This window comes from Etheostoma spectabile, chromosome 5 (assembly GCF_008692095.1).
Source record: "Etheostoma spectabile isolate EspeVRDwgs_2016 chromosome 5, UIUC_Espe_1.0, whole genome shotgun sequence".
Taxonomy (NCBI): domain Eukaryota; kingdom Metazoa; phylum Chordata; class Actinopteri; order Perciformes; family Percidae; genus Etheostoma; species Etheostoma spectabile.
In genome coordinates, this window is record NC_045737.1 from 25,138,083 (window position 1) to 25,152,224 (window position 14,142).

The 14,142-nt window shown below is 39.3% G+C and overlaps 2 protein-coding genes across 4 annotated transcripts in view; both read right to left on the reverse strand.

Moving 5' to 3' along the window:
• The window catches only part of ddx31 (DEAD (Asp-Glu-Ala-Asp) box polypeptide 31), a 39,599-nt gene that overhangs the window by 9,589 nt on the left and 15,868 nt on the right, over window positions 1-14,142 (reverse strand). The window contains exons 3-13 of one of the 3 annotated variants that reach the window (XM_032516595.1): window positions 6,040-6,051; window positions 5,500-5,618; window positions 5,232-5,393; window positions 4,128-4,258; window positions 3,570-3,645; window positions 3,398-3,441; window positions 2,879-2,949; window positions 2,601-2,710; window positions 1,531-1,572; window positions 1,213-1,277; window positions 726-845 (exon numbers count right to left, since the gene is read on the reverse strand). In XM_032516595.1, the coding sequence (XP_032372486.1) occupies window positions 726-845; window positions 1,213-1,277; window positions 1,531-1,572; window positions 2,601-2,710; window positions 2,879-2,949; window positions 3,398-3,441; window positions 3,570-3,645; window positions 4,128-4,258; window positions 5,232-5,393; window positions 5,500-5,607 (929 nt within the window). In that variant the 5' untranslated portion in view covers window positions 5,608-5,618; window positions 6,040-6,051. Of the gene's footprint in view, window positions 1-725; window positions 846-1,212; window positions 1,278-1,530; window positions 1,573-2,600; window positions 2,711-2,878; window positions 2,950-3,397; window positions 3,442-3,569; window positions 3,646-4,127; window positions 4,259-5,231; window positions 5,394-5,499; window positions 5,619-6,039; window positions 6,109-14,142 lie in introns of those variants that run through there. The other 2 variants (XM_032516596.1, XM_032516594.1) reach the window with 2 other exon arrangements.
• ak8 (adenylate kinase 8) overlaps window positions 8,681-14,142 on the reverse strand; it is a 16,256-nt gene continuing 10,794 nt past the window's right edge. Inside the window, 3 exon segments of the mRNA XM_032516660.1 lie at window positions 8,681-8,910; window positions 10,637-10,766; window positions 10,940-11,020. Of these exon segments, the coding sequence (XP_032372551.1) occupies window positions 8,821-8,910; window positions 10,637-10,766; window positions 10,940-11,020 (301 nt within the window). The 3' untranslated portion in view covers window positions 8,681-8,820.

Genomic DNA, 14,142 nt, shown 5'->3' on the forward strand with positions numbered 1-14,142 from the left:
TGTAGTATTCTCTCTACTACTGCAGTGCTTTTACAGGGATGTATTTCATCTAGTACCATAATGAAACATGTATCACCTCTTTTGTACTACAATATTTAATGATTGTACGAACAATGACAAAGTGAAACTATGGGTAGCTTGTGTGCAGGTGATCTAAAGTAACATTTCATTGGTATTTCACAATAAATTAGTTTTTGAACCAATGATTGTGCAAGTGCAAGATTTCTTTAAAGATATGAATGCAATGTTTTGAACATTGGACAGCCTGTGTTACAAGTGATGACCGTTTTGAGTTTTGTGTCAAGAGTTTTGAAAAATTACATCAAGGTTCTGAAATTAGTAACATAGTGATTGTAAAAAAACTAACATTTCTCTTCATGTTCAATTAAAAACATACAACATGTACTTTAAGTTATTGGAGCTTTGATGGAGCTAACAGTTTCCCGTTGCTCTCAGAAAATAATGTCCTATCTGAAAGAAAATAACTGATGTGGGGGTTCCTCAAGGATCAATTATTGGTCCTTTTTTAGTTTAATCTCAATATTCTTTAACCTGCTCGGATTATGAAAAACGACATCTGTTTCCATAACAATGCAGGAGGACATTCAAACTGACCCATCTGTGATATTTGAGTCTGCTTAATTCTGTTTGAAACAAAGTTATTTGACTAGGAACACACACTTTATTTTTAAAAGAAAACACTTAGTTATAAACTCGGGAGTTACCGGTCGGCCTCGTCCAGGATCAGCCAGCGAACTGCACTGAAGGCGATGCTCAGGGTGTTTTTGATGTGATCCACAAGACGTCCAGGAGTTGACACCAGGATGTTTATTCCTTTACGAAGCCTGAAGAGAGACATCAGCCAATCAGTCCAGTTTTTTTTTTTTATACAATCTCTTCCAGAACACTGGAAGCTCATCAAAAACTCTGGTAACTTCTCAAGGTCTACCAGAACTTCAGCAAGAAACACTACAACTGGAACTTCCTCAAGACCCCAATACTTCCTCAATTATTCTTGGAATCCTTATTGAGGCTAATCAGAACTTTCTTGAGGACTTCTTTAACCTTCTCAAAGTACCTAGAACATACTCAAGGATTCTTAAAACTTCTTCCTTCCTTCTGCACTTCTGAAAAAGGTCAGAAGGGAAAGGAGGGGAAAACAAGAAGAGGAGGATGAAGAGGAGCAGGTAAGTACAGGGATCAGTTGTGTACCTGGCCTTCTCCGATTTCCTCTTCTCTCCTCCCATCAAGACTCCTGGAACGATCCAGGTAAACGGCTACAGAGAAACAGAACACATGAGTGAGCTGCTGTTATTATTCCCTCTTCTTGCGGCTGCAGGACTGAGTTTGGGTTCATGCTCAGCTCTGACTGGTGCATTTATTAAAGAGGGTGTGTTTAGGATCAGTTGATTAGGTGAAAAACATCCTGATAAGATCATTATGTAAGAAGCAAGTTTTTAAAGTCAGTTTTGATAATCTTAAACCTATAATAATCTATAATATCCGATAAATGTGATCGGTTTGGGTTACCTTTAGAAGCTTCTGGAAGGTCTGAAACGTCTGCTGGGCGAGCTGACCGACAGACAGACAGACGTTGAGAGAGTTAGTAAATCATGTTCAAACAGGTGACATGTCATCTTCAATAACCAAACAGATTTCAACCTCAGATTTAGATTATTTTATGTTAAATTTACAATATGTAATTTTCTGCAGCGAGGGGTCTCTCAATCAAAACATTAACAAAAGATACCGTTTGGTGACATTGTGAAGTGGCAGTTAATCATGGAAATTTGGTCTTCAACATCATTGCCGTAAGTATTTAGGTTAGGACTCCTTCAATGTTTATGGTTTTCGTGTTTTTACCAGATAATTAAAACTGGTAAAAACAATAAATAAAGCAGATTCATGTTAAATCTTATCTGTGTTTCTAAGACAGCTGTTTAGGCCCGTCGGCAGAAGGGCCACAAGCTGAGCTGCTGCTAAAGTTTGTTCAGGTTGTTTCCCAAAAAACATTTAAGATCCAAACACACTAAAGGCTATCGGCACACTGACCCTTTATAGAGGAACTATGCAGTTGTTTTTAGCTTAATTTAATTTACCCTGAACAGCTTCGGAGTCATTGGAATGGTTATATGACTTTTTCGAGCTGTGGTCGTCTCGCTCCCCCCTAGCGCCTGTGAGCGGAAAAACCACCCAACTTTACAACTTTCGGCCGCCGTCAGGAAGGATCGCGTGACATTAGGTCTCGCGATGTAACAAATTGCTTCACGTCTGTGCACACATACGCCCATTCAGGAACCATCTCACAAGGTAGCATTGGCATTTTTCAAACTATTGTCATGGCTGAACCGGCAAAAAAGAAGCAGAAAGCTAGGAAAGCATTGTCTGAGGAACAGAGAAAGAGGAAGCGAGGAGTCAGACACAAGTAAACATAGCGGCTGCCAAATATCTATTCCGAAGCTGTAGGGAGAGCTCTATAGAGAAACCTGCAAGCAAAAAGCGAGAAAACAACAGAGAAATGGCCAAAACTGCATTGCGCCCCTTTAAGAGTGAGCTGAAAAAGAGAACGTCAACAGGTGAGGACAGGTGATTAGTCACACCTCTCTTGTTGGGACGATGATGACAGCCAGAGGACCGTCGGACCTGCTGACCTTCTGCTGGAGCCCCTGCAGATTCTGAACCACGGGAACGGCGTAGGACAGAGTCTTACCTGCAGAGACACATAATACCACTAACATCAAAACCTTTCTGTCTTAATATGCCATTAAAGAGCATTTAAATGCGTGTAATAATGAGCAAGATATCACCTTCAAATGTATGTAATGTTGCTGTTGATTCACGTAAGTATAAAGATTTATAAAGTGTGTGTTTGTCTCACCTGAACCCGTCTGGGATTGAACGACAGCGTCCCGTCCCGACAGCAGAACTGGGATAGTACGTTTCTGAACACTGAACACAGAGGAAAGATGGTTGATTCTTGGACGGTGGTTTGCATTCCATAATCAGTCTCTGTTGCTCATGTTGTGGAGGTGGACCTCCCTTTTGGGGACAATATATAACCACCCCACAACATAAGTAAAATCAATTTCAGGTTACAATTCGGTAACACTGCCAAGCTGACACTAATCATGCCACAGCCTCCATGCTGAGTTTGAGTTGCTCCCCTAAAGAGTGGTTATGGCTCGGAAGAATCTGTTGTTAAACTGTCGAGAGAATTTGTTTGCGTTTACCTTCGGCAGGCAGCCTCGCAGTGATATCGTTGCTCAAACATTAGTTGGCAATGACAAATGATGGCGAGTAGATGAGCTATAGAATAATTAGGTCAATTGATGAGGATTATCCAACAAATAAGCTCAGTGAGTGTGATTATTAAAATAGGACGTGTGTGTGAACTGACCTGGTCACTGTGGAAACATTCAGGACTTTGTTCAATGTCGCCACCTGGTGAACAGAAACCAGCCAATCAGAGCACAGAATGTACTATATCTTTATTTTCTATAACAGCGAGACATGTCTCATAAAGTTTTAGACACAGAGTGTGAGAGTGTTTGTGTGTTTGTGTGAGTTACCAGGTGTGGGTGGAGGTCAAGGTCTGAAAATGAGTCACTGGTGAAAATCTTCTCTTTTAACTGGGAGACAACTTGTCTGAAAGAGGAAGGGAGGTAGTAAAAAAGGATAGAAGAAGGAAAGTAAGCAGAGATGGAGGAAGGGGTGAATAAACGCAAATAAAAGGATGGAGAGAAGAAAGAAAGCAAGGGAGGGAGGATAGACAAAGGAATGAAGAGATCAAGGAATGAAGGACGGAAGAATAGGTGAAGGAGGAAGAAGAAAAGAATGAGCTAAGGAAGGAAGAGAGGAAGGAAGGAATGAGTAAATTGAGGTGTAAAGGAAAGGTACGAAAAAAGGAAGAACGGTAGAAGATGGGGAAAAAAGATAAATTAAATGAATTAATGGATAAATGATTGAATAAAGGACAGTTTATTGTAACAGATTAAATATATCTGATTGATTGATTGATTAATAAACAATTAATCAATAACGTCTGAGAAACACTGATGTCAGCTGGCAATGATGTGATCAGAATCAGAGGCTTATCTGTTCGGCCAATCAGAGGAGGAGCTGTGTACCTTTGGAACTCTGGGATCTCTGGGTTGTGTTTAAACAGAGAAGAAGTCTTGATAATGCTCCTTCCTGTTTCCCTCACTCCATCCTTCTTCTTCTGTGGTGTCCTTCTGTCTGTCTGCACAGTGGGTGGAGACTGGAAGAATAAAAAATAACAATGATAATATCTATGTGCAGAACCACACATTTCTGTGGCAAATGAGGAAAAATCTGACATACAAGCACAAAATATTACAGTTTGCCTATATTTTGAAAAAGACAATAATCCTACTAAACTGTTTACATAATGAAAATTAATATTCAGCTAATATTTCCGTAATATTCACAGCATTTTTTTAAGTGTTCCACAATTGGCAGACCACGAAAAACACAGCCTGCTTTACTCATTCCTTCAACATACCTTCTTGAAAAAAACACCACTGCAATATTTGCTTATATCCCAAAAACCTGTTGGTATCCAAGTCTTTTATCATGTTTAAAAGAAGGTGTGTTTCTCCTTCTTTTCTTTTGGCCATGCATCTCTACCCCAGCCTTGTAAACTGCTTGCAAGTTGGTTTGTGTACAACACACAGAAAGTTGACCATAAAAAGGCAAGATGCTGTGTGTTGAAACTGCACACAAAAAAAACTTAACTGAGACACATATTCTGAAATATGCTGTTTACTGGACCAGTATCAAATTCAGAATATAGAATAGACTGCCTTTATTGTCATTATACACGTGCAACGAGATTGAAGCAACCCCTTTCCAATGTCAACAAGAAGGAATATAACATGGAATAAAATATAAAACATAAGTAGTCCAGAGACAACTAAATACATGTGTATAAAATAGTAAGAAAGATAAATATGGTTTGTATACGCATAATGAAATTAATATTACAGTTAGGAAATTTCACAGTTACTGGTGTATCAAAAGTTTTAAATATTAAATATTGCACAGTTCTGAAATTAAATGATTAAATATTGCACAGAATATTGTCATATTCAGAGAAATAGAGTGCATGTAAACCTAGTCACTGAGAAGACAACAACATGTTGAGGTCTAATTTTAAACTCTTTCAACAGGTGGTCAAAAAGGAACCTGGTTAGTGTGACAGGTATGTTTACCTGAAAGTCTGCAGGAGGAGAATCTTCAGGCTGCACCTCCTCCTCCTCCTGTTCTTCCTTTGCCATCTTGTCTAGTCTCCTCTGTTTGTAGGAGCCTCTCTTCTTCTCCTCCTCCTCCTCCTCTGGCGAGTTAATCCTTCTCTTCTCTGCGTTGTGCTTCTTCTGGAGGTTGAACAGAAACAAACTCTGATCAGCTGAAACCCCTGAACAGTTTAACAATAACACATTATTTATGAAACCACAGTCAACTGTGTTTCATAACACTCACTCTGGCCCATCTCTGCTGAGTAGTCAGAGGTTTTGACCGGGGGAATGACGAGGGGGAGAAACTGCTGCAGATGTTCAGACACAGCTGGTCCTCTGCTGCTGATGACATGATCAGCCCACCTGCTGAGCCACAGAAAGACAGATCAGAGCTACACAACCTCACACATGCAGTCAGAGCACTTAGAAAACTGTTATAAATATAAAAAGGTTATAAAAACCCCGTCGTACAGAAGGTTTGGCGTCTGCTACACCTAGCCCGTTTAACATCGTGAGCTCTGACTATACACGGTAACGAAGCACAGGCAAACACAATGTGCCGTAATAGGACATATGATGTTAAAGTTATCCACAATAGCATGTGCTTTTAGCTACACACACATACAGTACATTAAAACGTGTTTGTGTTTTAGTTGAAGCTCGGTAGCTAACGCTCCCCTTTTGCTACCAACAGATGCTTTCAGTTAGCCTGTAAACTTGAGTTTTTTTTTTAGAAAATCTGAGAAACACATTAAATTAGAAAATTAGAACTGCACGGACTCACCGTAAAACAGAACTACACGCGTGGGGATCTCTTCCTGGTACGTCACTGAAGCCCCGCCTCCTTCACAGCTGAATTTGTGGACATGCGCAGTAGCTTCCCGTCGAAATTTCAAAATTTGGTCACACAGTGACAGGAAATTATTGAGAAATACTCGAATATAAATATTAAAGTTATCACTTTAATAAAACGTTTTATGAATGATTCCGTTTGAATAGGTCAACAACAAAAAAAGCTTAGATTCAGTCAGTATAATTTAGTGGAGCACAGTCAACATCAGAATCAGAATCAGAACCAGAATCAGAATCAGAATCAGAACCAGAACCAGAACCAGAATCAGCTTTATTTGCCAGGTATGAGGACACATACGAGGAATTTTCCTTTGGAGCATCGTTACTCACACTGTGCTTACACATACAAAACAACCAAAACAAAACAAAAATGTACACACTAATATGTACACAATTTATACATACTCCAAACAGTAACAATATAGAGGCATGAGTGCAATGAAGAGTTCAATAAAATTATTTAAACGTGGTGCATAGTGCAAAGGATACTGGGATAAACAGTATTTTGTTATTATATTACAATATGAACATTAAGAACATATGAACAGTTCTGAAATAGGAAATTAGAATCAGAATCAGAAATACTTTATTGATCCCCGAAGGGAAACTCTGTTGCAGTTGCACAAATAGTAGAAATATAACTACAACACAGAGTTTCCCTTCGGGGATCAATAAAGTATTTCTGATTCTAATTTACTTTTTCAGAAGAATGATGAATAAATAAAAAATAGTAAGTGAGATGTGAGAATGGGAAAGATGAATAATACTAAATAAGTTGAATAATAAGTGGAACCAGTAAACAGGTGCTGCAGAGACAGTGTTATGGGTTATTGAGCAGATAATAAGTAGAGTAAAGATAGAACATTTGAACGGATTTAGTTTACATTTAACCTTTATGTGTTACTTTACTGGAGCACATTTTGAACTGATGATTATTTTTATTATGTATTATCTGTTCATTATTGTCATTATCTATTTCAATATGTAGTATCTGATTTTTTTCTCCATTGATTGATTGATTGATTGATTGGTTTGTAAAAATGGTGAAAATAGTGAGAATGGCTTCACAATTACCCAAAGCGACCCATGTACAATGTAGGTTTTATCAAACCAACATTTCAAACCTCTACATTATTACTAATACATTAGGTATTATTAACATTATCAAAAGATAAAGAAGCTAATATTCATGTTTGAGAAGACCTGGTCTGAATATAGACCTGCGGGTATTAGACATATATGAGACATAGTGACACACAGACCAAAGTCCATTATCTATAAAGTGAGTTCCTTTGGGGTTAAGTGCCTTGCTAAGAGGCTCCCCGGCAAGACGATGTTTTCAATCTCTGCAGGAGACGAGGACAAAGTGTCCATCATCACATCAGCAGCCGTCACGTCCTATTTTCTTCCTGCTCTGCTTCCTGTTGTCAAAAGGAAGACTTAAAAATAGAGCTGTCAATCATGCTGCTAACCCGGCACCGCTGGGACTCAAACCGACGCTCAGGAGGATTAATTATAGTCATTTACCAAAAATCGTCACTTTGAAACGTCTGCGTGATTGAGCGAGCTGTGAAAACCAGTTTTCAATCATTGGCAGGATGAGGAGTTCTGAGGTAAACGAGATATTTTAACATGAAGGTTTGAAGTAAACGTCCTAAACTGTGATAACTGCTTTTAGATCAGAGGAGCTGCTGTCACGCAAATCTCCTTAATAATCATATTATCATATAAATCTGAAAATACTGCCTACCTATCTGTCTGTCTTCTCAGCTCCGCTTCTAAATTAAAGGACGATTTCAGTTTTACAGTTTTGTTTTTAGTTTTGTCCATTGTTTCTATCAGGACTAACAACATTAAATATTGTATTAACTTAATAAACAGAAACAGGAGCAGTCAATTAGACTGCAATGATGATTTGAGTTTTAATAAGCAGTGATGTCTTCCAGATATTGAAGATTGTCAACACAAAGGATTCATGTGTGTATTAACAATAAAACTATAAAACATACAACACTGAATAAACTAAACAATGTATCATATTTAGTAATAGTAATAACTTGACAGTGTGAAAAAAGTTAATAATAAATAATAAGTTAATGTTTTTCTAACTGACATCTGTCATAAATATTTCAGAATATTTTTTATTTTCTGTTTTTTTTCCTGTGTGAGAAAAAGTCTGAAAAAAGCTAAACTCTGAGACTTGAACAATTTCTGAAGATAATGTTTGCCTGAGGCGACGTTTCCTCCTGGCGTACCACACACACTGTCATCTTGGTGAGTGTGTGTGTGTGTGTGTCAGAGGTGATACCACATACTGCATATGAGAATCTTATTAGTGTTTGTGATAACCAGCGACAGTGAACACAGCAGCTCAGCTATATATGTGTATATATATATATATATATATATATGTATATATATATATATATATATATACACTGTATGTTGTTTATATAGGGGTAGAGAAAAATGTTTGGAAAAGAACTAAAGACAATATCTCTGGTTTGATCCTTTTTCTAAACTGTCCATCATGCGTCTGATTCTTATTTTTTTTAAAAGGACTGTACAACTGATGAAAGTAAAAAACTTTGTATTTGTATTAAAACAAACCAAGAACATTTACAAAAAGATGAAGGGAAGATTTAGAGAAGAATAATAGCAGTCACTCCACTTCCTGTCTCCCAAAACTATGTGTCTTCTGGTGTCTCCACTGTCAGTAAGCTGTCAGTCTGCTCTCCAGAGCCTCAAACACAGAGTGAGGATCCTGATCAGCATCAATATGACATGCATCTGGATATACAGCCTACACACACACACACACACACACACACACACACACACACACACACACACACACACACACACACACACACACACACACACACACACACACACACACACACACACACACACACGCGTGTCAAACAGAAGGGAATAGTGCATTTTTTAAGGACTATTTCCTACTAAATCAGCAGAGCATTAATCCACATTTGGTGCTTTAACTAGTATTGACAGTGTATGTGGGATTGAGTCCAAATAAACTGCTAAGATATAACAGGCTGTGATGCACTGACAATACTTCTTTGGAAATATATTCACTATTGGTTTTGAGTTGTAAATTACTTTTTCAAATGGTAACAGAGTAATCACAGAGGAAATGAAGGTGAAGGTGAAGATGGCTATTATATATCAGCTATGACCTATGGCTACAATCCAGACTTCGAAGACAAACAAGACCATATCTGTGCCATTACATCTTTTGTGCCAAGGAGCATTCAGTTACTGAACAGACAAATTACTGAACACAGGTACATAGACATTTTATAAGGTGCACTATTTATTGATTAATTAATTAATTATTGATTAATCTTAGCTATTGTACTGATGATTGCATGTCACCACCATTTCTGCATTGTTGTTGTAGTTATGTTTTCTCTATCCTCTGTCTTCAATGATATTGGATGTTTGGTGTTTTTTTTTACTGTTATTATTATTTACTGTTGTCTGTGGTTAATGTTCACTGTGGCTCTCTTGAGAGCAAAACAAATTCCCCTCGGGGAAATAAAGGTTTCATTCATTCATCTCCATTTCTACATCAGCGGGGGCACAGAAGCAAGAATGGAGGAATTGAACACCGACAGTTAATCTTCTGCTGGGCGTATATAGTAGTTAGACAGTGTGCAGGCGGACGGTGAGCTAGATAGCCTCTGTGCTTGCATCAGTTTCCAGCGGGATGTTGGGAGCTGTGGTGTCCTTTTACAGAGACTTGGCTGGATCCTGGAGTGCCAGTGCCATTCAACCGGGTGACTCTTTTTCTGTGTGCCGATCTAACAGTCGCATTCTGCTTTATGTTGATTCATGCACAAGTTGAAGAAGCTGATTGGATACCATTTCACTATAAATGTACCTTGTATGATTTCATGTGACGAATAAAATTAATTAATTCATTGATTGATTGAACCAAGCATCAACTTCCGGTGCTGAAAAATTGAAGTGCCAAAAACTGTAGTTGATGGAGTGGCCACATGATGCTGGCTCCATATGGGAATCAATCTTCATAGATCCCCATTTAAAGATTCCTAACTTTACAGCATAATTAAACATGTTTACAGCCTGGATATATATTTAAGCCTAAAGTTTTGCATAAGGCTATGAGTGACATGGGGCTTCTATCACAGATGGCGAGCATAGACCTTTTTGAGCCCGCCTTAGCACCACCCACACTCCACCTCTTTGCCCCTTTTTGGATTAGACGACGTCAGGCACTGCCAAGTTGGCTACAGCCGGAGCTACTGGAAGCCGCCCACTTTGAGCTTCATTTTGGCTCTTCAGATACATATGAGTGATGTCACGGAGACTACGTCCATATTTTATACAGGTTCTGAACATGAAAATCATACGGCATATAAGCAGAATCTTACTTTAAGATTCTATATCTGTGAGAACCAGCTTGAATTCTGGACAGAAGAGTTGTTCTTCAGAGGGTTCAAAAAATGGTGTGTGTATGTGTGTGTGTACGCAGTGAGTACCTGCAGGACAGCAGAATGTATCCTGTACTGACTCAGTTTGTGTGTTACAGTGTCTGTGCTGTCCTCAGGTCTGGTCTTCAGTCTGTCTGTGACCTCAGAGCTCGGAGCCGGTCGAGTCATAGCGTGGAACCTGCATGAGGAAATATAATATATCTACAAATATACAGTATGATGTATTCACATCTATACCTTCACAACATAGTAAATTAATCCTGATCCAGGTTTAAATCTCTATGCATAAATAAAGCTCTGTGGGTTTAAACTAAGTTGGGTCAGTTAAGTGGTTAAACTGGTTGCACTGACCTCTCTCCACTGACTGGATCTGTAGCTCTGAGAGTGATTCTCTCCAGACAAACATCATCTGTCAACTCCAGGAAGAAAACTCTGAGAGGAGAGTCAAACAGGGGTCATACGGAGGTCATACAGAGGTCAATTGTATTAGTTCTAGTGCAGTGCCCGTTGCAAATATGTGTTATGACCTCGTCTTCTGAGTAGTTGTTTGTTGATATATCAGTTTATTGTCTTAAGTACTAAGCTGGTTGAGAAATACTGACATGTGACATTAGGGGCCGTGTGTGTGCAAGGTTTGATAAGGCAGATGCGCAGGTTTGTCAGAGTGTTTAATGGGGAGATGATAGTGGAGATTCATTGAAAAATGTGAGGAAACCGAGGCGGAGGGCCTCAGGCATGACCAACGCTACACCACAGACACGCTGAAGAAACACACTGGGAAAAAGACTGCTCGGACGGAAAAAACTTTCTAGTTTCTGGTTTTCCAACCAGTCTCAGCCGTTCTCTGACTGTGACACCATACAGTTCTGGGTGAGTCGAGCTTGATACCGTACAACCTCTTTAGAAATAGGGAAGACCAACACTCACTCAGGCAAGTTAGTCGCGACAAGGAGACAAGGAGACAGTGGGGATTGGAGTTACAGGTTGAGCAAACATTTAGCAGCTGGGTTTTGGTGTTTAACGAGCCCAGTTAGATTAGCCACACGTAAGAACATGCCTCTTCTTAACAGGCCAATCGCTAGGCCTCCAGTATTGCTGCTAATCCTAACTTCACACTCGACAGCACACTTCATTGGGTCCGGAGCAATACACGTTCCATTACATAGTTGTGGTGGGGATGGCGCAGTGGAACACATATCTTTGACGTGGGAGATCTAGGTTCGATTCCCACAGCAATACATCAACCGATGTGTCCTTGAGCAAGACATTAAACCCCTAGTTGCCCCAGAGGGGTGCAACCTCTGATACATAGTAAAATTGTAAGTCACTTTGAATAATAACATCAGGTAAATTACATTTAATGTAGTGTAATGTGTCCCCTAGCATGTGCTGACAGCTAGCTATTTGGGACCAGGCTATTTGTGCGATGAAGACATTGACAACTTTTTGTGTCAGTTTTAGCCCTAACAGGAAAAATGTCATTCGATATCTGAAATGTTGTTGTTTTACAGGGAAGATTTGAATAACAGATATCTGCAATACATGTCTCTACCTATTAGTTGTAAAAAATGGCTTGCCATGCTCAGCACGGACAGATAGGAAGTAGATATTGTGTGTACAGAATAACCAACAGAATAAAATTCCAATATAGACAATTCACATGACGAAATCAGTCATAGAATGTGAACATAGAGCATATGAATTATAGATGCCATTCAGAAGTAATCTTCCATTCAGCAGTGGGAAAGTGCAGCTTGCCGCTATTACTACATATTTCTATGGCCGGGGGGTGTATTCATGTGTTTCAAGCAAAGATTAACTCTTTGTAAACATAGGTCAACATGTCAGAGGCTGCGTGTGTTCTCTGGTCACACTTTGCTGCTAAAAGTTAAACTAACCCCAACTTTTAATTTGGACGCACTTCGCCGCAGATAAGAGTGGCGGACGCAGTTTTCCATAGATATTGCATGGCAGCTTACTGCAGGCCACAGTTTGCCACTCCTTGGTATGTCTTTTGGCATAACTCTTTCACAGAGAGAATCCTGAATATTTAAAGAGTATTTGTATTTAAAACAGAGAATGTGCAGCAGCAGGGCCATTAGAGTGAATATTTATACTGCAGCATCAAATATTTATCAGCCTTCAAAACACTGTGTGTGTGTGTGTGTGTGTGTGTGTGTGTGTGTGTGTGTGTGTGTGTGTGTGTGTGTGTGTGTGTGTGTGTGTGTATAGAATAGACATTAAATACAGCCATTAGTGACCTGTCACACTGTTAAACTGTAGATATTGTTCTGTTTTTAGGGTTATGATAGAGCTTAATGTGTATCTTATTATCTAACAGAGCTATAAACCTTCTGACTGTATACACGGTGACTGTAAAACAGTCTTCTGTTCATTACAGAGACGCATGGATGTAACTTCAGTTCTGTGAGTATGTAGTCCACCATCACTCTGTGTCTAAGAGTAAATGAATGGATGTAAACACAGTCAATGTAGTTAAAGCAGGATTCATCTGTCGAGTGTTGATATTAACGGGAAAAATCAGACACTGAGCTACAAACCGAAACCTGCACCACAGGTATCAACAGTGAACTCCTGTTACCCTTTCCTTCACTTATCTATGTATACCTATATCTTATCTGGATGACAGCTGGTGGTCTGGACCATACTGTCATCAGATCTCAGCCTGGTGTAACTGGAACTTGTACACTGGCTCCATCTTTAAAAATCTGAAGAAGCCAGAAACTGATACCACAAATAAGTAATTTCTCTAAATCCCATACAGCAGCAACACTTCAGGAGACTCTGCAGGTGCCACGATGACATGCACAGCCATGACAAAACTGGCAAATTTTATTGAATCCATCTTTCCTTCTACTTCTAATGTTCCCTGTGCCACTGGCTGCAATACAACCCCAAAGCATGATTGACCCCCCCCCCCCCCCAAGCTTACAGTTGGACAGAGGTTCTTTTCATTAAATCTGTGCCCTTTCTTCTCCAAACGTACTTTGCTCATTGTGGCCAAAAGTTCTATTTAACCTCACGACGTCCCCAGAACGGTTCCACAATGCATCAGGCTTGTCTATATGTTCATTTGCAAACTTCAAACGCTGATTTTTGTGATGAGGACGTAGAAGAGGTTTTCTTCTGATGACTCTTCCATGAAGACCATATCTGTACGAGATCTCTTTATAGTGAAATGGTGTACCACAACTCCAGTGTCTGCCAGGTCTTTCTGGATGGATCGTGCATCAAACTGGGTTTTGACCTCGCTTTTCTCACAATCCTGTGAGCTTTTTCTCGATAATTTTCTTGGTTTCCAATCTTGCTTTAACTTCCACTGTTCCTGATGACTGACATTTATTAATTACATTCTGAACAGAGAATATTGGCATCTGAAAATGCTCTGCTATCTTCTTATAGCCTTCTCCTGCTTTGTGAGCGTCAACTATTTTCAGTTTCAGTTTTAGACAACTGCTTTGAAGAAGCCATGGTGCTGATTGTTGGGGCAAGGTCACATGAGTCTGGGCATTTAAAACCTTAAGATTGACATC